This window comes from Myodes glareolus, chromosome 13 (genome assembly GCF_982192425.1).
Source record: "Myodes glareolus chromosome 13, mMyoGla1.1, whole genome shotgun sequence".
NCBI lineage: Eukaryota > Metazoa > Chordata > Mammalia > Rodentia > Cricetidae > Myodes > Myodes glareolus.
In genome coordinates this window covers 62,300,929-62,325,662 of record NC_142038.1, presented here as the reverse complement: position 1 = coordinate 62,325,662, position 24,734 = coordinate 62,300,929, and the positions used below count along the sequence as shown (strand labels likewise).

Genomic DNA, 24,734 nt, shown 5'->3' with positions numbered 1-24,734 from the left:
GGAAAGCTAAGGAATGGGCTGGATCTAGCCTTCAAAGCCACGGCTTTCTGTATTGCTTTGTAAATTAAAGGCTCATGTGATCAGAAAAAGAGAGACATACAGTAAAGAGAGATTCAAAGATGAAGAAAACCTCTAAATGTTTTACTATGTGTTAAAAATACATGCAGGTTAAAGGTTAAAGTTCTTAGGGTAAAAAGGAAAGAAAGAGAGTAGTTGGGTGTGGTAGAACACACCTTTAATCCCAATGCCTGGGAGGCAGAGGTACGTTGACCTCTGAGACTTTAAGGGACAGAGCTAGTTGACCTCTGTGACTTCAAGGTGTGGTAGCACACACCTTTAATCCCAATGCCTGGGAGGCAGAGACAGACAGATCTCTGAGTTCAAGGTGTGGTAGCATACACCTTTAATCCTAGCACTGGGGAAGCAGAGACACGTGGATCTCTGTGAGTTCAAGGCGTGGTAGCAAACACCTTTGAGCCCAGTACTGGGGAGGCAGAGACAGAAGGATCTCTGTGAGTTCAAGGACAGCCTGGTCTACAGTGTTATTCCAGGACAAAGATATACAGAGAACCTGTCTCAAAAAGTAAAAGTAAAAATAAAAGAAATAGAGGTTAAAGTAAAGCCACACAAAGATGGAAAATACAAAGAGAATCTTGATACTATATGTTATTATGCTCTCTTTGAATTGTTTGATTGCTGAGGAAGGAGCAACAGCTGCTAAAAGATTTTTGTTTATAAATGCTGCTGAATTAACCCAAGATAGGTATTTTGAAAATACCTTGGCTTCAAAACTGAAGTCAAAAGGTATGTTACTTTGGAGAAGAGATTCTGCTTTTGTTTCCACAGAAAACGAGAGGCTCTGGATTTATTCAGAGTTAAGAAAAATCACCTTTGACCAAGGGAGGCCACCTGAAAAATCTCCGACAGGAATAGATGGCCCAAATGACAGAGTTCTACATCCAGAACAGATTCAAGTCTGCTGTCTGAGATGATCAAGACTCACAGGATACTCCAGTCAGGACTTGATTATAACTCTAAATTTTCTTTAGGTCCCCATAAGATCATCAGCGCCCCCAACCAGCAGGAAGTAGCCTGAAATACTACGCCCACATTCCCAACAAATGGACTCTGGGTATTTTCCTTTGTTTAAAAAAAAAAAGAGGTAAATGGTGCGGGAGAATTATCTGTATTCTGTCAATCATGTATTTTAATAAAATGCTGATTGGCCAGGCAGGCAGTATAGGCGGGAAAGCCAGACAGGAAGTAGGGGTGGAGCAAAAAGACTGGGAGTTTTCTGGGAAGCAGGAAGCTCCTCAGCCACTCCTGCGCAGACCAATGAAGAGGCAGCATGTAACTGGCCCAGCTGAGAAAGGTACGGAGCCATTATGGCTAACATAGATGAGAATAATGGGTTAATATAAGTTATAAGAATTAACAAGAAGCCTGACCTAATGGGCCAATCAGTTTATAACCTTATGGAGTCCTGTGTGTGATTTTTCTTTGGGCTTGCTGGCTGTAGGGTACTGGGCAGGACAGAAACCCCAACAAGCCAGCCCTTCATGCTACATCCTAGGATAGGCTAAAGTGTTTCAAATATAGAAAAAAGGGCGATTTGGTGCCTGGGAGTCAGAAAGGAGCCAGTGCTCTGCATGTGGGCGAGCAGATTTCATGTCTTTTCATGGAACAGATCTTCAGAAAAATGCCAGTGCTGGAATATTTAGTGCTTTGTCCTTTTGATGTCTAAAGTTACCCAGTGGACACTTGTATGACCCAAGTGGAGGCTTGGAGTGGGGGCTTTGGCCAATTTGAAATCAGCCAAATTTTCCTCCAAGTTCCTAAAAAGCAACTGAGGTGACCACTGCTGTTATTGCCTATGCCATAGAGCGAAAGAGGGGCTAGAGGGGTGACTCAGCCCTTAAGAGAACAAACCTGAGTTTGGTTCCCAACATCTGTGTCTAATGGTTCTCGGCTACCTCAGCCTCTAGCTCCAGAGAATCTAATGTCACCCCCTGGATTCCATGGGCACCTGGATTCCATTGGTGCCTGCACTCACCTGTGCACAGATATTCATACATTACATACAGAAAATTAAAAAATAAAAAGAATTTTTTCCGAAGGAGTGAAAGGACGACTGAGGGCTTGATTAAACGATGACCCAGGGCAGGAATATGTAAGAGCTTTTTGTCAAGAGAGTTGGGCGCCTCTGCCAAGAAGGGATTTCCTCCTCACTGGGCCATGGCATTTTTGGTATCTTTGGCTACAGTAAAGGGCATGAACAAGCAGGCCAACAGCTAATTTTGGATTGTATTCTTCAGTGTATTCAGTGTGTAAGAAATTCTTTTTTAAAAGAACGAATTGGGACTGAGAATGTGGCTGAGTGGTAGAGCGCTTGCTAGCATATGCAAGGCCCTTGTTTTAATAGCCATCACTGCAAAAATTTACACATTAAAGAGGAAAAGCAAGCGAGGGAAATGACTCAAAGGGCAGAGTGCTTGCTGCGAAAAACATAAGGACTCGAATTCAATTCCCCTCAGAACCTAAGTAAAAACCTAGGTGTGAGCCTATAATTCTGGTGTTGGGAGCAGCAGCAGAGTTTCCTGGGGGACACAAGTCAGCTGGTCTAGCCTAATTGCTGAGATGCAGGTCTAGTGAAGGATTCTGTCTTATAATATGAAGTGAAATGTGATTGAAGATGCTTTGACATTGACTGTTGGCCTCTGTGTACGCAAGCATATTCATGCATTTGTGTATATGAAGAAAAACAAATGAAAATCAGGTTTATAGCTAGTCTGTTGAGTAAATATCCATTTTCTAAGTACTTTACATGAACTTAAGGTATTCATCTAGCTGAATATTAGCAGGTTTGGGATTGAAACCCTGAGATGACAGACCAAGGCTCAGAGACAGGGATCCAAGAAGTGTGAACAGGATGTAAGGAAGGACAGCAGGTTGTGGGTATGAGGGCTGTGTGGAGCCAGAGACTCTGTCCTTAGGCCACAGGGAGACAGAGTCTTGTTCAGCTTCAGCTAAGATGTTTAACACACTATCTAGCGTGTATTGGGAAGGGAGTGACAAGCCAGAGTTAGACTAGCCAAGACCAGCAGTTTCTTTCATACAATGAAAGTGTGTCCAACCCATGGCCTGTGGGCCACATGTGACCTGGAATAGTCACAGATAGTCACAAGTATGGCCCAACATGAAATTGGAAACTTCTTTCAAACCTTGTGAGCTCTCTCTCTCTCTCTCTCTCTCTCTCTCTCTCTCTCTCTCTCCCCCCCCGTGTTTGTGAATTTTGTAACTCAGTTATACAGTGAACTTTGAGAATGGCCACATCTATAGAAGTGCTAAAAGGTTAGACATACTTTACTTCTATAGTAACAATGGAACATGTTATATATAGCAACATGGAAGAGATGTGGCAGTGTCAGACGGAAGTGCCCATGCTGTGGTGACCCCCACCATAAATTTACTTCCATTGATACTTCTCAACTGTAAATTTGTTACTGTTATGAATTATAATATAAATATCTGATATGCAGTATATCTGATATGTGGCTCCAAAGTGGTCGCAGCCCACAGGTTGAGAACTGGGGAGTTTGAGGCAGCATGGAGGAGGGAGGCAAGGAACTCACTAGAGGTGAAAAGTGAGGAAGGACGTTGAGTCTGGCATAGTTAACTAATTCCAAGCATTATTAGTGGAAAACCTGCAGGATAGAAGCATGTATGTAAATTCAGCGAAAACAAAGACAACCCCTTCCTTCCTAAGCACAAGACTCCATTTCCCATGTTTATTTACTAAAAACAACGCATTGTTGGTTGAGACTCGTGGAATTGATTTCACAACTCATTAGTACCGTCTGGAATTGTAAGTATGGAATGGGCTCCAGCTGGAGCCTGGGTGGTTGAGGACTGTGCGCTATAACAGGGCCCCTGAGGACCCCAGAAGGAGGCAGGTTGTGGAGGATATAGAGTCGGATGGAGGACAGTTGGAGCCTCTCAGCACTGCTTCCAGCAAAGCCCCCAGTGACCTATGCTCTGGACCAACTTGTACTTGGAAGAAAGGGTCTCAAGCTGCAGGAAGGAAAAGAGAAGGGAAGGAGAGAGAAAGGGGGTAAGGAGGAGAAAGATGAAGAAAGGAAGGATGGCAAATCACAGGCTTAAACGATGAGGCGAGACGCAGAGTGGTTCACTTGCCCTCCATCCACAGAGAGGCTGCAGCACAGGTGTTAGTTGGGTCATGGGTGAGACGGCATAAACACGCAGCACCCACTGTGCTGAGGGAAGAGACGTGGGCAAATACCGGAAGGCCCAAGAATAAATGTGAACAGCAAGTTGGGAAAGAAATCTAGAATGTGAAAGGGCACCACATTGATGGTGTGTTCATCAAACGCTCCATGCCTGTATTATTACTTCTCTGTGTTGCCAACCCCACTGTCCCTGAGTGAGACTCGCTGTGGGGACACTTGGGAAAAGCAGGAGCCTGGGAATGCCTAATAGTTTGTTTAGGAAGACATCGGTCCCAAGAGGGTGGGACTGATGGTGTCTGGTGTAGAAACTATTACAGATGGTTAGTCACAGAGCAGGTTAAGTATGCCCAGCCTTCTGAAGGGGTGCCTCAGAGGACCTAGAGATAGCAAAATACTGAAGAAGTGGTGTGTGTGTGTGTGTGTGTGTGTGTGTGTGTGTGTGTGTGTGTGCGCACGCATGCGCACGCGCGCGCAGGCAAGTGTGTGTCAGATTTATATGAATCCCAGGCTCATCACAAACTGTATCTGAGTGAATTCATGCCCTAAAGAATTTACCAGAGAGTCAGAAATCTAAGCAAGGTTAAACAGAGTCCATGCCCCCACTGGCCATTCTGCGATCCTCACATAGGACCAGACTTAGAGAGCCAAACAAAATAAGCCTCATCCCAGATCCCATTCTGGCCACCATACAATCCTTTGATCCTTTTGTAGAGCCAGTCCAGACACACAACAAAGGCTTGAAAAATTGCTGGTTTGGGGAGCCACAGCCTAATGAAAGGAAGGCTACAACTCAGGGCCCAAACTGAGTCAGGTGAGCTGCCTACTTAAATAAAACAACGTTTTCTGTGGTCCTTAAACAAAAGCCAAAGTTTCTTGACATAATTTCCAAATTATCCAGGATCTAAGCCAATGTTACTTGTCATGTAATAAGCTTGGAAAGTTTTGTCTTGTTGGGAAGAAAAAAAAAACCAGTAGATCCCAGTGCCAAGGTGATGCAGACATTGGATTTGTGAAAGGCTTAAAAATAGCATTATAAAAGTGTTTTGGGTAGAAGATAAATAGAAAACAAGAAAGTCCATGCAAAGAAGTAAGCTGAAAGATTTCGTGATGACTCATGTAATAAATAGAATTAGTAACTTCGCAGATAGTCTCATTAGCAGATAGACCTAAATTCAAACACATCAATAATTGTGTGATATGTGACTAGCTTAGTCACTGCAATTAAAGGCGGGGCCTATCAAGATAGACAAACAAAAGAAGACCTAACTAAATGTCACAAGAAAGTTATCTTAGTATACACGGTTCAAGAGCAAAGATCTAATCACAATGCAAAAAATGTAAATACTAATCAAAATAAAGCAAAAAAGTGGCCACATCACTATGGGTAGAGTTGGGAGAAGTGAGTGGTAAAAAGGACTTCACCATGGCACAAAGGGCTGGTGCTTCAGACAACTAGAGCTCAACATATATGGCGCCCAAGAGGCGCCCAGTTGGAATAAGAAATAGAAAATTTCATTTCGTTGGGAGAGTTCACTTCTCCCACTTGATGATCAACAGACATGATAGAATGAAAATCAGCAAGGCTATCGAGGAACGGAACGACTTCACCAGCCAGCTAACCCCAAGGGACATTTCCAGAGCATTCCACCCAGCTTCAGGAGAATATGAACCTTTTCACATACAGGCAAAACAGTCACCAGCATAGGTCATATCCTAAAGTCTGAAACAAACCATAACAAATCTTAACGAATTAGAATCAGATGATGTGTTTTTCTGTTTGTAGTGGAATTAAACTAAATCAGTGACAAAGATAATAGAAATATGTCCAACCACTTGAAATTAACATGCTTCAGAATCACCCACATGTCAAGGAGAAATTCTCAAAGGAAATTAGAAAATAGTTTGTACCAAATAAAAAGACACTGTACTAAAAACTGTGGGATGTGATACAGAGGGGAAAATTGCAACACCACAGACTTACACTAGAAAAAAGAAAACCATGTAAACACCCAAATTTTTTTTTTAAAAAAAGACTAAGAATAAAAATGATCTGAAAGGTAGAGGAAATAGTAATGGAAAATATTGAAATTGAAACATTAGAAAAATCAAGAGAAAAAACTTTTTTAAAAAAGAAAAATAAAATTGATCAAGAATAATGGGAAAAGACAGAGTGGCCAACACTAGGAAAGAAAGATAAGACCCATAGTACAAGCTCAGCAGCAGAGTCTTCTTGCTAATAACTCTAAGTTAAAAATGGGCAGCTTGGAAAAATGGACCCATTCCTTACTGACCACAAGCTACCAAACCCTAGATGGAGACAGATAAGCCGAGACCTTATAACTATTGCTAATGATGACTTCAAAAGAAAAGAGTTTGCAGTTAACTTTGAAAACAAGACTCTCTAGGCCCAGATGGCTTGCTGGCAAGTTCTACCAAACAATTCAAGACAAAACAAAACCGATGTTATAAAATCCCATCCAGAAAAATAGGAAGAGAACTACTTTCCGACTCTTGTCATGACGCCACAGTCCCCATGATGTGAAAACCAGACAGACAGGATGGTACAGGCCGGTACGCTGAGCAAAGATGCAAAGCTCCTTAAGAAGATGCTAGCAAATCAGATCCAGCAGCAAGCAGCAAGATGAATGCACCATGACCAAAGGAGGTGCAAGGCTCATCGGATGCCGAGATTCAAGCAGCATGAACCAGTTGTACCAGCAGTCTGAAGAAAAACCACAATCATCACGTCAGGTAATGTCGGAAGGGCACCTAACACAGGCCATCATCATTTGTGATCACAGATCCTCCCAGGAGTCACAAAAACCTGCTTCTAACATTGCAGTTAGCAGTGAAGATCTAAACAGACTTCCCCTTGATACTGGGAACAGGAAAAGTATCTGCTGTCTCCACTCCTGTTGGCTATTAACGCAAAGTCCTAACTAGCAGAGGAAGGAAGGCTCAGGTATGGTTTGGTGAGGAAGAAACCAAAAGATTTTTTTCACAGATAATATTATTGCCTGAGTAAGCAATGCAAGTAAATCTACGGAAACAAAACCAAAAAACTAAAGCCTCCTAGAATTAATACATTTAATGAAGTTAGAGAATTCAAGAACAACACACCAAAGCCATTATTTCTATCTCCTAATAAGCAACGGGGAATGAAAAAAACAACAAACAAAAAACTTTCTATGATAACTTCAAAAGACAGGGACTACTTATGTAAATTTAGGAAACAAAACCAGAAAACATATACCACATCTGTAGCTGAAAGCTAAACACAGTTGACAGCAGTCAGAGGAAATCCACATTAATGAACTTAGTGGATTTATGAATCGGAAGTCTCACCTGCTAAACCTGTTCTCTCAAAATTTATCCATAAACCTTAACATTCCAGAGTTTTTGTCCTTTTTGTTTTCCACATTTGTGTGGGTTGTACCTTCATGTGCATATTTGCGCACACACATGCGTGTGTGTGTGTGTGTGTGTGTGTGTGTGTGTGTGTGTGCACGTGCCCATATGTGTGGGCTGGACGTTGATATCAGGTATCCTCTAGAATGTTCTTTCTTCATTCTGGCAGAGCCATTCAGTCAAATGCAGAGCTCGCTTTTATGGCTGGTCGGGCTAGGTGTTTGCTCTTACATGGGCTGGAATTACAGGTGGACCTCCAGGCACTTGTGTGAGATCCGGGGATCTGAACTCTGCTCCTCAGTTGTGTGACAAGCACTTTAACCCCTGACCCATCTCCTTAGCCCTGCCGCAGGAATCTTTTTAGTAATATAGACAAACTGCTTCTGGACTTTATACAACGTTTATTTGAAAAGGATCCTAAACAGTCAAAATAGTACTGAGGGAGAAGAGTGACACAGAAGGAGCAAACAGACACGTAAATGTCCAATCTTACCAGAAAGCTGTAACTGAGATAATGTGATATTGGCAAACAGATCAATGGAGAGAAACCGGCATGCACAAGCATAATCTATGGATTTTTGCTACCTTGCGAAAGCATTGAATTAAAGTCTCTTAACAAATGGCCTTAAGTCAATTGGGCAATTAAATGAAAAGAAAAGAACTTTAAACTCTGTATAATCTCAAAAATGAATCATATAGCCAAGTATAAAAACTAAAACATAGCGGTTGTGTTAAGAGAAAAGTCTTGGAGACTCTGGGTCAGGCAGGAGTTGCTCCCTGGAATCCCGTCCTGCGCCTGGAAGAGGTGAGCAGTAAAGGGCTCAGCCTTCGAGAGAACGGTGTTCAGCATACACTGCCAGTCAGGGCACGGTTGATGTCGGAACACGTCGTGGGCAACGACGTCTGGGCAGCATTCTTCCTCAGTCCCTACCAGTGCAAGACGGGCCTCTCACTGCCACTGTCTTAGTGTTTAGATACGTGGAAGCAATCAGTACGTTCCAGCTGTGGCAGAACACGGAGTGTCCAAGGGACCTCCTTTTGGGACTAGGGTGTCCCCACCACCCTGCTCTGCCTGTTCTTAACATAGACCACCAAAACATACAAAAAGCAAACAAACAAGCACTAATAAACAAACAAAAACACCTGGCTCCTTGACCCAGACGCAGGTATGTTACCATGACATCCACCTTGTTTCTCACGTTTTTGGTTGGTGAATCTTTGCTTTTGATTCCTTTTACAGTATCAGCTGAGTTGAGTCTCGTTAGTGCCATCTTGTGTCTAGAGTAGGCATTGCAGGAAGAAAGCTCCAGCATTTTAAACATCTATTTAGAGGGTAGGGTTTGGATTGTTCAGGTGTTAGGCCAAGTCACTAAACACGAACATTCTGATAAGCGCCATTTTCAGTGTGAGAAGCTGATAGAATCAACCAGGTTTTAAATCCTCATCTGCTTGTTCCTTTTGTAGAAGGGTCCAGCTTCTCACATCTGTTGTCCAGAGGCCCCTGAGCAGTTTGGATGTAAACCATCATTCCAGAATTTGGGTCTTGTGTGTGGAGGGTGAGCCTTACAGGCTGAACTTTTCTGGGGGCTATAGGGTCCAGTCAGAACCTCTTGTGGCTTTGGGTGGACTTAGCGGAAGTCAGGACTGGCATTTTGGAATGAGACAATGACAGACGGTAGAAAGCTCACAAACTTACATGCTGCATACTTCGTTTGCCTTGTTTTTGAGCTTTACTGCTTGTTTTTTTATTGCCGAAGTATCGTGATGTGCACAGTAGGAAGACAGAGAGAGAGAGAAGAGAACATGCCTCCAGTCCGAATGCTTCACGCGGCAGCCCTTTCCTCCCTCCCCTCTGCAGCGCCACGCAGAGTTTATATCTAAGCAAGTCCCCATCCACTGAGCCACGTGCCGCTTGTAATAAATTACTCTTCTATTGGCTTGCGACAGGTGTTAGATTTTACTTGTCATAGAAATGACATTTTGGGAAACTGCTTTCTTATTTATGTATTTTTTTTAAAAAAAAATGTAGAGGTCTCTTATTAAGACAGGTTCTTCAATCCATGTGAAGAAACATGCAAAGAGGATTTAGTCTCTTAGCACAGGCTCCTGTAAGGAGAGCCACCCCACCTGTTTAAACCCTGCTTTTAGTAAGAGTATCTCCAGTGTTTAGATACTAGCAAGAATCTGAACCTATCGTGTAGTGTTTATTGTGTTTTGAGTACACCCAAAATGCCTTTTTTTTTTAGCTTTGTGTATTCAGATGCAGTTTTCCTTTAATGTTTGTTTGCTCCAGGGTAATGCTGGAGTTTTTGACAACACACACACACTTGTCTGTCTCGATCCCTGAAATGTCCCTATTTTAGGTTGTACTTTCTTCAGTCAATGCCCTTTCACGTAGATTGTTTCCTAAAACCTACACGCCAGCTTTGTATTAAAGAAAATCTGTCAGTGGATTAAAATGATTATCCTTAAATTATGGGATTAGGGATCATTTTGTTTACTTTTCTATAATTTCCAATTTTCAAAATGATATGTTCTGCTAAAAATGAAGTTTAATAAACTGTTGATACCATGGCAACTACTTATGGGCGAAAGATGGTTAGGATGGTAGATATGAGCTAAGGATACCTGCTTAGTTTGGATAGTCACTGCCAATCTTTGCAGTGTCTACAGAAGAAATTATTCTGATGTTACTGGAGCTGTTTAAAGACAGTCCGTTGCACTTTCTTTTTGGAGAATGATGATAGAGTGAATTATGTTTTCTTAAACTGAGAGTTTAAGACTTGGTGCGTCGCAGGTCATTTGGAGGGTTTCCAGGGCCATGCGCACTAGGGAAGCACTCTGTCAGCGAGCTACAACCTCAGCCCTCTTTGCAATGTTTAAAATGTTCAGACAGTCTCTCTGTGGTGGACACCCTGGCCATGAATTTCTACTCTGCCTACCTCAGCTCCCAGAGTAGCTGACGTCACAGGTCTGCACCTCTAGACTGGTCAGAAGATGATTTTTTTTTAAGTATGATGTTTTCCATCATATCACCTTTGAATTTCAGAAAATTCAAAGTAACATTTAAATGCGGTGTTGTCTTTTCTCTAAGGGATCAGAGTTGTATTCACGCAGGATGGTTTTACAAGACATGGGACCTGCTGACTGCATCCTGGGGCACTGGTTGCTTTGGGAAGCTTCGTGTGCCCTTTTGGTTTCAGATGCCATCTCTTACAGCCTTGTCCTGTCTTGTCCAGCATATGCATCAGAATGGAGGAGAATGTGTTTATGCACCAGGATGCATGCACCCAGCGATCAGGGATTCCAGTGCCTTGGGTACACCCTCCAGATGTCATGAATAGCCCCCACTGTTTTTAGTTCTGAAATAAGGTTCAGCCAATTTCAGATCCTCACACTTACCTTCAGAATTGGTTCTCTATAAATGGTGCCCTTAACTTGATGAAAACCTCAGCTGGGCTTCTGATCATTGAAGATTGCACTTCTATATAAACCCATAACATCTCCTTGTCTCTTTTCCCTGTCTGCAGCGTTGGGACAGATTATGTTGTATGTGGATGGGATGAATGGAGTTATCAACCACAGTGAGACCATCCAATGGCTTTACACTCTTGTTGGATCAAAGGTAAGACAAGTTTTTTTTTTCTTTTTGGAACATCTTGTTCATTTTGCAAATCATTGCCTTTTTGTTTAAATACTCTCTGAAATGTTTTCACAAAGAGAAATCCTTCTCAGCTTTGTTCAAGTCCTGTCTTGGTATAAATGATGACTAATCCTTTGTAGGTTTTCAAACCCACGCCAATCACAGATAGCTTTATAACGTTATAATGCAGTTCTAGTTTTTTTTTCTCCTAAGCTGTAATCAAATGCCTTTGGCACTTTTGGTTTCTAATGCTTAATTAAAATGCTACACCATAGATAAAGTACCTATGTATGCCTTATATTTTGTGACCTCAATGGTAGGATGCCAGTGGCATGTGAGGTCATAGATACCAGACAAGAAAGTTCCGGTGCCATTACTGGCCCTTGGATTTCCTTTCTCAGGGTTGTGATGTGAAAAAAAATCTCTCCCATTTCATAATGGAAAAACTATTTTCCCTTGGGCAACTGAAACGTTTTTTTCCCTCTGTCTTTTTAGCTTTGTTTTCTGTGGAAAATGGAAGCAACTCTGTTTTGATGCTAGTGCGAGTGGTCTTGGACGTGGAGTGGAATGCTGGGTCTCTGAGGTTGACTTAGCGAGGCTGGAGGGAGATTTGTATCTGTTCTCCCTGTGGTGGAGGTTTCTGTTTTCCTTGCATCTGCTTGGAGGCCTCCCTAGGCTGACAGGTCTGTCTGGAAGCAGTTCCCTCCACAGCTCTCTGATTGATGTCCATGACCTTAAAATCTAGAGAGATGAGCGAGACTTTTTTTAATTAAAAAGGGACTTTTAATACATGTTACAAATGAACGAAGAAATCTTGGTAGTTCTGTTGTGGTCCTGATGTGGTGGCATGGGGACAGGGAAGAGCACGGATGAGCACAGGGGAAGGGGAGTGCTATGGCCTGAGTACGTTCCCTGAACCCATGTGCTGGGAGCTCATGCAGCTCTGTGGGAAGGTGTGGCCTTTTGTGAGGAGCTCAGGCCATGAGGATTCTTCCCTTGGTAGTGGATTGTTGCTATTGTAGCAGAGGCCTTGTTCTCTGCTTTTCTCTGATGTCAGAACATGACCTATGTCCCTTCTGGTATCTGCAACAACCAGTTACCATTTTGGATGGAGAGACTGGCCCTCTCTGGAATGTGCTATAAAGATCTTACATGTGTCCCTGCCTGTCAACCTATGCAAAATGCAGTTCTGTTCTTTAAAAAATAAATCATGTAGTCTCAGGTGTTGTGTGATGACGCTAATGGAGTAAGATAGGAGAAAGTTCTAGAGACGAGGAAGGGTTACAAAGAACTGGAAACTGTGGGGGAGGGGATAAAAAGACATGGTCGCTCATATCTAAAACCTCAATGCTTGGAAGGGTGAGGCAGAGGATTACTGAGGGTTCAAGACCAGCCTAGGTTATAGTGTAAGGTCCTGGCTCAAAACCCCATAAGAAAAAGAAAAATAGGAAATGAGACGGAACAAGGAGGAGGTAACAAATTCATCTCTTAGCCTCTGGCCTGTGGCATCACTGCAGCCCGTGGTGTCCGTCCCCATGCCGTCCCCATGTTGTTCCCCTCCCCACTTTGGGATCACTCTGCAGGGTAAAGGATCTGAAAAGAAGAACCAGGGGAATCTGCATTGCATTTTGAAGTATGCCGAGAATCATTAAACCAGAGGAAGAAATTGCAGAGCAGTCATGCCTTCCCTGGCTGACCGTCAGAGCTCTTGCTTGCTCTGGGGTCCCTCCTCAGGCTCTGTCCAGGGTTGACCAGTTATCTCTTTCCCTACCCTCTGGCTTCATTAGCACTAGACTGTCTAGAACATGTAGGGTTTTGTCTCCATCTTTCATTTTTCCAGTCTTCAGTGCCCGATGACTTCCAGGCATTGTGAGGCTGGGCAAATAGAGTTTCGTGAGCTTGCGCCTTGGGGCCTATGGTGATGCTAAAAGGGTGACACCAGAACTGCTGTCCCATTTACTGTGATGTCAGACACGATCTTGAATCAGGCTACCGGGTATACTCAGGTCAGGTCCGCAGCTGAATGCAGGAAGCAAGCAGCCATTGGCAAGTGTTTTTCCAGCACAGTCCTCCTGAGGTGTCCCCTTCTCTACAAAACCTGCTGCCGCCCCTTCCCTCTCTTTCGTCTGGGTAGTGAAGGATCCGGAAGACTAAGTGCCTGAGCCTAACCAGGACCCTTAGGTTTAGAGAATGATGCCTCAGTTCTGTCCTCAGCACACAGATTAACCAATGCAGCTACTGTAGGTTTCCCTAGCTCAAGTGGAGAAGGCAGGGAAGCTGTGTTCAAGCCTTTTCTGTTGGCGGAGTCACGGCTTCTAAACCTGAAAGGTTTGCCTTGACAGCCTGCTGGCTTTGCCTTATACAGGCACAACGTTGATAAAGGAAGTGCTGGTTAGAAAAAAAATCCTGTTATTCTGTTTTCATAGCGCTTGATTTTCCTCCCATGAAAGGCAACAAGATGTGAATTTGCCGCCTGCCAGAGGGGCATTATGCAATGCACATTTGCAGTTATTTGAAACTCAAGAGAAGAAAAGGATGCATTTGGCTTTAAAAGAGAAAGCACAAAGTGTTTTCCGTGAGGTCTTTCTGTTTACACGGGCCCATCTCGAAACTCCTCCGCCAGAGGGAAGAGGTGGGTGCCCCTGCACTGACTTATTAAGGGTATGTAGTTGTTTTCTTCACGGGCCTGTAATTCTAATTAATTGAGGTAAGCTGATTCTGTCTGTACAGTTTGGCCTGCCATTCTGTCTTCCATTCTGGCCCTGAGGAAGACCCTTCATCCCCTGACCAGGGATGGTCTTGATGTTGCCATGGAAACCACCCTTTCTTTATTCCTTTCTACCTTCGCTCACCCTGCTCTCTATTTCTGCCCACCCCACGGAACCTCATTCTTCCAGCTGTGTGTTAGGCAGCTGACAGACATCAGTGGGTTTCCTCTGCATCTATGTGAAGATGGGAATGCTGTTCTGCTCCGATGTAACCCTGCTAACCAGGGCGGGATGTAGGGCAGGATGAAAAGAGCCGTGGCCATACTGCCTTCTCTTCACACATTCTATATTCTCTCCGTGAGCCCTCATTAGGGCAGTAGCGTGGACACAATCTGAGCTACACGGCAAGGAGGACGTAGGATTAGAGGAGGGCGAAGATGGGAGGACCAGGGACAGATACTGTGAAGACATAGGGCCTGGGAAGGGTAGCAGCCAAGGTGAGAAAGATGTGGAGACATCTTGAGGAGCAGCTTGCGAGGCCTAGCTTTCTGGATTTAGAAAACGTGAGTCGTATCTCGGAGTGGGACAGCGCCTCTGGCAGGAGCATGGAAGTTGATATACATTTTAGAAGGATATTTTTGAAATGAAGGGAATGTTCCCAGGTAGAGCCGAGCAGGTGATTCCCGGGTGCCCAGTGCTCCCTGTGTCGGGAAACTGTGCTGGTTGCTCAGGAGATGAGAGCGAGTAACCATTTGGTTCTGAAGTCACTACTGTGTCACTGGTAAGTGACACTCAAGTGACCCACATATAGGCTGAGGCATGAAGAATGTCGTTAGTACCTTCATCATTACCAAACACTGTGTATGTCAGGGACTGGGGATATATGCATATATAGACATATTTATGTATACGTGTGTGCGTAGACACATGCACACACATAGCCTAGTCACTAAAGTGCTTATATGTAACCACAAGGACCTTAGGTTGCTTCCTGGGACCCGCATTTAACAACAAACAATCAAAACCATGTTGGGTGTGGAGGTGTGCTTATAATCCCAGCACTGGGGAGGCTGCACAGCTACCCTGGACTGCTTGGCCAGCTTTCGGCCCATGAGAGACCCCATTTCAAAAATACATGAAAATAAAGGTGAGTAGCCCCTAAGCAGTGACATGTGAGGGGGTCCTTTTGATTCCACATGTAGTCATGTACACATAAGTATACATACTCATCCACATGTAAGGATGGCTCTCCTGTGAGTCTGTCCATGCTACAGCATATGCTTTACTGTAGCTGTCCCAGCAGCCCAGTAACCAGTTCCTTTTTCTCCTGGTCACCGCCTGCTTTTTGCAACTGATAGAAGGTGTACAGCAGCCTCCTGAGAGAGGACATTTTCTCCCACAAATTTCATCTTTTCTTTAGTGGGCCTTTTAAGCAGCAGCCCCGGATGCTGGCCGAAGCTAGCCTAGCAGTCCATTAAACTTGGCTGGCTTTTCCTCATACACCATGCCTGCCAGATCTTCTTTCTGCGTGTCCGTGACTGATGGTTGTGTGTCTAAATGCAAGGCATTGCAATTTTCCCCGTTGATCAGACCACAGTTCCAGCCCCCAGATAATTGTGAATTCTGCCTTGGCCATTTATCATCTTAACTGTTAGTGCCAGCTTTATATAACATAAATTTAATAAGTTATGCCTCTTTATGATAGACGGAACACTGAGGGGGAGGGAGAGAGTGTGGATTAACCAGGACAAACGGCATGATGACGCTTATTAGTCGAGGTGTTTTAGGGTCACTGTGAAGTGAGTCGGGAGCTGCCTAGCTGACCATCAAGTCACTCCTTCCTTGTCCCCAGTGCCTTCTCAAGCTCTTTCTGAAATCAGGACATACTGCATCTCACAGCACAAGCTAGGGCTTTGGAGCCTAGTGTATCCTTCTCGTGGGTTGTCTTTACGTCTATAAATGGAGACCGTCTGTAAGATGAGTAGATACGAGTGTGTAAACTGAACACTCTTCGTTCCTGGCCCTGTGGCCTGTATCATTTGTTAAAAGCTCTTTTCCCCAGAAGCACACTCAACATCCTAATTTAGAGATGTTCTCAACTGAGACCATTGGGCATGGTGTTTCCCTCTCTCCCTTCATTTTTCCTTCCCTCTCTCCCTTATTCCCCTCTCCCTCCCCCTCCCCATCTCTCCATCTCTCTCCCACTTTAAGCATAAATTTCCTGGGGTATTTTTTCAGGAATCAGTGGTAAGTTCAGAAAGCTATAGGATGCCATTTTGGGAGTCCATCCATTTTTGGTAGTTGCTTTCAGTCTGATTTTATACTGTGGGTGGCTTCTGTCCACCCTAACCTTGTTCCTTACTTGCCAGAGGAGTGCAAGGCAGGTCCCTAGAGAGCAGCTTATAGCTGGTCTTTGTGCCTGTCATTTCTGGGGATTTCACGCTGTGATGGTAGTCCACATGTGACTTCCCAGAACTCATGAAATTCATCACACGTGAGCATTTCTTGATGCTTGGCAGGGTGGCTCCAGCTTCCTCCCCTTTGTCTTCGGCTAGGCCATGGCAGACACCTTTTCCTCTCATGTGAAGAAAACTGTCCCTCTCCTTGCATTTCAAGCCACTTGCTTTCCTCTGCATCCCTAGTTCCATGGCAGGCTCAATATCAGTGGCAAGTTTAATGATCGTGCAGCTTTTTCTTTTTTGCACATGGGTGTGCACATATATGTGGGCGTGTAAGAGTGTGGAGATGGGAGGATGGCGTTGGATGTCTTCCTTGCCTGCTTCCCACCTTGTATTATTGAGGCAATGTCCTGTTTGAATCCAGAACACACCAATTTGGTTGGTCTAGCTAGCCAGCTTTCTTCGGGGATGGCCTCTCTCTGCCTCCTGCATTCTGGGATTACAGTTGAAACACCGCACCCACCCAGCCTCTCCGTAGGTGTGATGCTCCAGAGTCTAGTCCTTATGCTTCTGTGGCAAACACTCTGTCTGCTGAGCCATCAGCCCAGCCCTCTGTTTGGAGGTTTCCTTTCTGCCAATCTGAGAGTGATACTCTCTACAGCTAAGTAGGAAATATCTGAAATCTATATCTGTATCTATATCTATATCTCTATCTCTCTATATATTGAACTCACACTGTAAACATATTTAACACCATGACGTCTGCTCAGCCATTGAGTTCTATATGGCAATGGTACCTGTTGTGTTAAATCAGTTCTAGATTTGGATCTTGTATTTATTACTTCAAATGACTTGAATTAATATATTAATTCCATTAATAGAAGTTGGGCTAATATTAATTTTTATAATGAAGTTAATGACAACAAATTGAAGAAAAAACCCAAGTTGATGGATATCCTCAACATCTTGGTAGCATTATAAAAACTAACATTTAAAACTTTTCAGTGATTATAAGGATAAAATGTTCTCTTTATATAAAACTAGAAATTTTTAAAAGTAAAAACAAACAAAAATACTATCTGGAGATGCTACCAAAATTAATGATGATGATTAACTTTGGAATCTTTCTATTTTTCCTTGTTTCTTTCTTATATAGTAAGCCCTAGACATAGTCTAAATATTTTCTGTGTCACTGTAATAGTTAAATTTTGTTTGATGTCTATATAATAGTCTCTTGCATGTCTGCGCTGTGACTCATTGGAGTTCATTTCATGTTTCTCATGTTGTCAACCAAGTGGCTTCAGGTTGGATACTATATTTGAAGATATTTTACTATCATTAAAACCTGTTTAGTGAGTGAGGCTACTTTGACCTTGTATTTGTCAATATCCCATTAGTATTTCTAAAGATCCTTGCATTGCCCCAGTGTGTTCATGTGCTGCTGGCAGGGTGACACTGTGGCTTCAGAGCCGGTGTCCCCTGTAGAGCTCACTCCCACCCTACTCCTCTGCCTGTGCACACCCAGAGCACAAATCCCAATGTGTATCATTCCTTTTGCACATGTGGGTGCACATATGTGTACTGGTGTTTGGAGGCCAGAGCTCAGCCCCTGATGTCATACCTTAGACGCTGTTCACCTTGTGTTTTGCAGGCAGGGTCTCTCCCAATCTAGGCTAGGCTGGCTGGCCAGTGGGGCCTCAGAGACCCTCTTGCCTCTTCAGCGCTAGGATTACAAGCAAGCTACATCTTTCCCTTTTCTTAGCATAGGTTCTGGAGATTGAACTCAGGTCCTTATACCTGCAGGGCAAACACTCTACCACCTGAGCCACTCCCTCAGTGTCAAAACATGTTTGGTTTCTTAGATGCCCCAGTAGGAAACCATTCTCATGGGAGAGAAGAGTAGGTTGAAGATCAGGTTTCACAAGCACTTGCTTTAGGAGTGAGTGACCTGAGCGTCTTAGAGGAACAGCCAACAGAGGCCCTGGGTGGCAGGAGTATCTCTCTTTTAGTCCATGGTGTAACCTCAGGGAGCATATTTGGGTCCCCTCCACTCTCAAGAAGCTTCTCTATAAGTTAGCCTTGCTGCTTCATCATTCACAAACAGTTTTTCTTTATAAAAGCCAGAAATACAAGTGGGAGTAGAACTATGGTGTTTCTGCTCCTGTGGCTAGAGAAAACGGCCATGTTCTGTCAGCAGGAAAAAGAGTAGGAACCTGGGAACACATCTGGAAGATTGCAAAACCTCAAGCAGCCAGCATACCCTTTCTCCAATGAAAATGCTTTCTATCTTCTAGGGCAGTAGAAGGACGAAGGACAACAGAGGCAGGAATTTTGGGAGTTATCCCAGAAGGTGCCCTGCAGGTTTGGGTTCCCTTTGTCAATACTCTTAGCCTCCCCCATCCACTCCCTCCCCCGTCCACCACCACCAGCCCCAGGACTTTGTTTCTGTCTGCCTGGCACCCTTATGCACTCACTTCATGAAGACTCCTGGCAACCAAGCTCTCCTGACAGCACATTCACCATGCCAGGCTTACCTGCTGTCTGCTGGCATGCCTCCAGGACTAGTTGTTTGTAGAAGAACGTTCTTTTACTTGGGAAATATTATCTGTCCTCTTTCCACAATGCATATAGTTTGAGCCAAAACATAGGAAAGATAGGGCTTTTCACTGGCTAAGGGCAATAATCTGACCTGTTTCCCTTTGCTTTCATTTAGAAATTGGCCATGTAGGAAGTTATTTTAGCCTCCTAGAATGTGGGGTTTTGTACCCCAAACTGGGCATGCTGCATCCTGTAAAAGCACCCAAGCTTGTTGATTTCCTTCAACCAATATTGCATTCTGCAAGCAGTAACAAGATGCCCCTTATCTGGCGTGTTCGTGCAAGGGTTTGCTATTCCTTTCTCAATAGTAAAGGAACGAATTAATGTTATTTTATGAATTGATACTTTTTATTTTTCACATTTTATTTGTTATGTTTGTGAATGTGTGGGTGTGTGCATATCATGGCACACGTGTACAGGTCAGAGGACAACTCTCATGTGTCGCTTCTTTCTCTCCATCATATGGGTACCAGGGGTCAAACTTGGGCCATCATGTTGGGTAGCTAGTCCCTTTACCTGCTGAGCCATCTCTCGGGCCCTCAAATGACTCTTTGCAATTTCCTGGGTATCCTCTGGAAAATTTAGCCATGTGAATATTTTCTAATGTTTGCACACTTCTATTTAAATAAAATTCCAGCTAAACTCCAGCTGAATAAGTTATAATAATTTGTAACTTTTTGTTTTGCTTTTATCTTCCACCATCTTTGGACAGCTTGCTCTGTTTTATTCTGTACAAAATGTCTTACTCACTGGTTAGTACCTTCAGGGCTAGCCAGCTTCCCCTGGGTTACTTCACTGTTCATAGCATTGGTCTCCTTTCTGTAGACTACACTGTCAGAAGCATGCAGCTGTCACTCAGCCAGAGCACAGGGACTTGGTGCAGGTGACTTCTTGTCCTGGCTGATATGCCAACCCTGATCACTTTATTCCTCGTAAATCCTTGCAGGCCAAGGCCCAGAGTTCTGTGCCTGAGGCACTGTTTGAGCCTCTGTTTTATTTCTGATAATCACCCACACCATGTTGCGGACAGTCTGTTCGAGGTTGAGAAGGGAAAGATTCTGGAGCCTAAGATTTTTGTTGAGTCATTTAATAATTATGAAGGCCTTGAGCCTGAATGTGAACTGCTTGCTTAGAAAGTCACAACTTGAGAGTATGACATTAGAATAAAATGTTAAATAAGGAGTCTTAATGATGCATAACTAGGGGCTGCAACTTTTTCGTGGAAGGGGAGACAGGGTCTCACTCTGTAGAGCAGGCTGATCTGGAATTAACTTTATAGCCAGGCTGGCTGAAAACTCAACAGAGATCCTCCTCCTGCTCAGCTTCTAGTGTTGAGATTATAGGCATGAGCCAACGTGTCTGGTTTGATTTTTTTCCCCCGATACCTAATTTGTTCTAGAGTATAGGTAAGTACGGTAAAGATCTATAAACCAGGATTTCTTACAGTCTCTGTGCTAGTTTATAGGTCAGCCCTGTCTATAGCACACATCTATGCTACCTTTAGTGGGACATGAAACAAAATCAGGTGTCTCTCTAAACCTCTTTGCAACTGAAATCCTAAGGTTGTGAACTTGTTTTGAGACAGGAAATGGCAACTGGAAAACTCTGGATACTTGTACTCAGTGAGCAGCGTATTTGACCCGCTCACTGGATTTCTCCTGCTTCCTTAAATCCAGTGAGCTGTGTGTGAAGTTCCAGCTTAAACGTCTTAAGAATCTGCCTTGTATTCCTTCCCCAGGCTTCTGGTAGCTGCATTCTAAACCCTAGATGCTGCCTGCAAGATGACCAGGAAAATCAAACCCTAGTCAAGCACTATGGTGGTCCTGCTCCCCTACCCCCAGCCTCTCTGAAATGAACGTGACATTGGATCCAGAGTGTGGTGGATATGGAGGCTGTCCTTGGTTGTTTTCTTGGTTACTTACCTGGTACTTTGGCCTTCACAAAGGTCTTTCAGCCTATATTTTATGCTGACTAGGAACATAAAGTCCAAAATAGTAGGTACAGCAGAGTCCAGCCACCCTGAAAATGCGTTAAATCTTCATGAAGTATGGCGACTGCATGTTCCTGACCTCTGCACTCTTTTCATACAAAGGGACTATCGCAGATTCCTGCTTAGCTATATGTTTTAGCAAAGCATAAAACATTATTTTCTAGGGCTGGGAATGTAGTTCTACGGAGTGCTTGCCTAGTGCCCATAGTACCTGTGAAGTGGAAGCAAAGATGTGTGGATTGGAAGGGACTCGAACATAGCCAGCCATTCTACCCCACCCAGGTTTACCTCCTGCAGGGATTGCCCTCCTCTTCAACACATTTGGTTTTGAGCCGCTGGGGCTGATTCCCTGTTGCCATATCGCCTGTCTGCTTCATGATGCTGAACCAGTGCATGGTGTCACATGCTTCATGGGAACTGGTTCAGCTCTTCCAGGGCTAGACAGACTGCCAGGTGCTGGATGCACTGCCGTGACACTGCTCTTGTTAGGATAGGAAGGGGCTTTGGTTGGAGATGAAATTTGGGCGTTTGGGGTTGGAGTGATACTCTGAGGCTTGATGTGTCCAAGCCATGTGATGGTATATGCCCTGACTGCTTTGCATACTTTGAAGCTTACTCCCACCCCTCCTTTTTTGGGGATGCTTCTTCCTGCAGCCACCTTAAGCCCACCTCCCCTGCTCTACCACTGCCTCTTGCCCGTGAATGTGAGCTAGGACTCCTAACAGTAGTTCCTATGCAAATGTGCAAATACACCTAAGATGAATCTGAGAATCAAGCAAGGGCCTTGTGCATTGTACAAAAGCACTTTACTGCCCAACTGGTCCTCGGCACCAAGGAAAGATTTTTGAAGAACTTTGGAAAAGGCAATGTGCTGGCCTTTGAGGAGGGGGAATGTGGCGCCTGTGCTGGTTGCTTCACACTCCAGAGGGTGTGGCCATATCCTCCATACAGAAGGGCATCAAAGAGAGTAACTATTGAATAAGTGAAGGATTCTATAGCAGTATTTAGAAGCAGTGTCCCCTCCCTACTTTGAAATCTTCACAACATGGCTAATGTGGAATTTCTGAGTAGGAGCCCCGGATGCATCTGAAGATGAGCCGCGACATGCTTTCAATTAGTCCCTGGAATTTGCCCCAAATTAACGTTCCGACGTCCTTGCCTCTAAAGCACTTTAATCATCTAATGTGCTTGCTATTCGTTGGCATAGTAAAGCTTCCGAAAGCACCAAACATAAACTAAGGAGAAGCCAAAGTCACAGAACTCCTGAACATACGAATCATGTTTAAGAAATTTTTACAAATAAAATTGCGGTGCCTGAAAAACTCCCAACAGAGGCTTTCCAGCAAAGGGGAAGAAGACATGAAAAGGAAGGCTTCCGTGGGAAAGCAGGTTCTCCAGCAGAAGCAGCCATGGCTTAGGGATTCTGGGTGCTAGGAACCACACCACAATAGTCAAGGCCTGTGACCCCACAGATGCTCAGAAAGGGCCCTATGGGACTGGCAAAGCAGGCCCTGCTGAGACCAGCCTCACGGGAGCACACTGCACAGCTGCCAGGTTCCTTTCAGGAACCACAAAAGGAATTTCTACCTCCCGGGGAAGCCGCCAAGCCTGGACATGCTGGTTTGTGTTTACTTGAAGACACTTCTCCGGCTTTAAACATACAAAACACAGTTCATTCTTCTGGACTGCCACCCCCAAAAGCCTTGTACCTGTTGAGAAAATACTGTGGAATTTGACCTCTTCCTAGACAGGAAGGAGCAGGGAGATGGTAGGACTGGAGTTAGGTGGTAGGAACCCTCTAAAGTGCTTAGAGTCCCCCCCCCCCAAATACTCAGTTCCCTTTGTGTTGGGAACACAAAAGGAAGAGGAAACCCGGGACTTCTGGATCTTCACCTGACTGAAGGGCCTTAGGTTGGTTAGGGGCTGTGACCAGTTCCATGCCACTGTGATGGATTAGAAGGAGAAACTCAGTGAAGATATGCCGCCTGCACATGTAGTGCTGCTAGTGGGGGTGGCATGCATGGGTCAGGCTGGTAGTAGGGGTGGCATGCATGGGTCAGGCTGGTAGTGGGGGTGGCATGCATGGGTCAGGCTGGTAGTGGGGGTAACATGCACAGGCCAGGCTGATAGTGGAGGGTGGCACGCATGGGCCAGGCTGGTAGTGGAGGGAGGGTGGCATGCATGGGTTAGGCTGGTAGTGGAGGTTGGCATGCATGGGCCAGGCTGTTAGTGGAGGGAGGGTGGCATGCATGGGCCAGACTGGTAGTGGGGATGGCATGCATGGATCAGGCTGTTAGTGTTGGGTGGCGTGCACGGGCCAGGCTGGTAGTGGGGATGGCATGCATGCATCAAGCTGGTAGTGGAGGGTGGCATGTGGTGAGAATGAATGAAAATCAAGTTTTAGTCACAGTGAATCTGAGGTGCAGCATAGTACCTAATAGATGTCAAAGTTATAAGAAAACCCAGCCCAGAAATTGGGTCAGGCCTGGAAAGCAATAGACATTTAACGTTCGATCTTAGCTGAGCTTTAAAACCCAGGGGTAGGATAAACTTGTCAGAGAGTGTGTGGCGAGAAGAGCGAACGCCCAGGCAGAAGCTGTTAGGTCTTCACAGAGCCGTCCTGAATACCCTGGAAGTAGCAGTGAGGGAGTCACCATCAGGTGGGAGGCTAGCTGCCCTCTTCTGAGAGAGTAGTTGTGTGACAACACGCAGGCCACCATGGACCTGAATAGCTAAACTGAGTAGTGGAGACACAGTTAAATTCCCATCAAGTTGGACTGGAGAGCATCTGATTGCTTTGCTAGTTGGTGGAACAAAAATACTTGAATAAAATGAACTTAGGAAGGAATGGTTGATTTTTGTCTCATATTTTTAGGATATAATTCATGATGGCAGGGATGGTGGCAGGAGCTGAGGCGGCTGGTCACATGGCATCTACAGCCGGGAAGCAGAGGGAGATGGATGCTGTGCTCAGCTCGCTTTCTGCTTTTGTTGAGTCTGGGATTCTAGCTCATGGAATGGTGCTGCCTATACTTAAGAGACTTACCACATCCCTTAACCCAGTCTAGAAAATCCCGTACAGATATGCCCAGCAGTTTGTTTCAGCAGAGATTCTAAATCCTGTGAAGCTGAGCATCAAGATCCCTGGCAAGCTGGGAAAATGAAGCCACACAGGCCTTAGGAACTCTTGGCAACATTTTTGGTCTCAAGGGGAAGAAAGGAGAAGGCACCAAGTGGAGAGAGTGGGACCAAGGACAAGACAGGGAATTAGTTACCTAGGTAGGTGTGACGGCAGAGAAAGAGCCTGGGAGCAGAGCCGTGGAGGTCTATAGTGGCCCTGGAGAAATGACTTGGAGCAGGCGCTGTTTTTTAAACTGTCCCCTCTTGTATTAGTGTTTTCTCCTTGCTGTGACAAAGTAAATACCAAACAGGTGCAATTTGGGGAAGGAGGATTGATTTTTCACTCCTGGCTTAAGAGGATACAATCCAAGCATGACAGCTAAGACCTTCTTGGTCTGGGAGGCCAAGAGCTGGCACAGGAGACAGTTTTTTGGGTCAGGAAGTAGTGAGAGGAAGTGCTCACACTCAGCTTGCTTTCTCGCTTTCCCTCGTTTCTTCCGTTCAAGCCCCCAGACCATGCGGTGGTGGTGTCCACATTCAGGTTAAGTCCTTTGCTCACCAATTAATTCTCCCCACAGCTCCCTCATGGACAGGCCCAGCAGCTTTCCTTAGGCTCCTAGG

At 44.6% G+C, this 24,734-nt stretch overlaps 1 protein-coding gene across 9 annotated transcripts in view; it reads left to right on the top strand.

Moving 5' to 3' along the window:
• Window positions 1-24,734, top strand: part of Fhod3 (formin homology 2 domain containing 3) — a 429,672-nt gene that overhangs the window by 244,816 nt on the left and 160,122 nt on the right. For all 9 annotated transcript variants that reach the window (XM_087896219.1, XM_085700029.2, XM_085700035.2 and 6 more), the window contains exon 6: window positions 11,186-11,280. In XM_087896219.1, coding sequence (XP_087752345.1) covers window positions 11,186-11,280 — 95 coding nt within the window. The remainder of the gene's footprint in view (window positions 1-11,185; window positions 11,281-24,734) is intronic.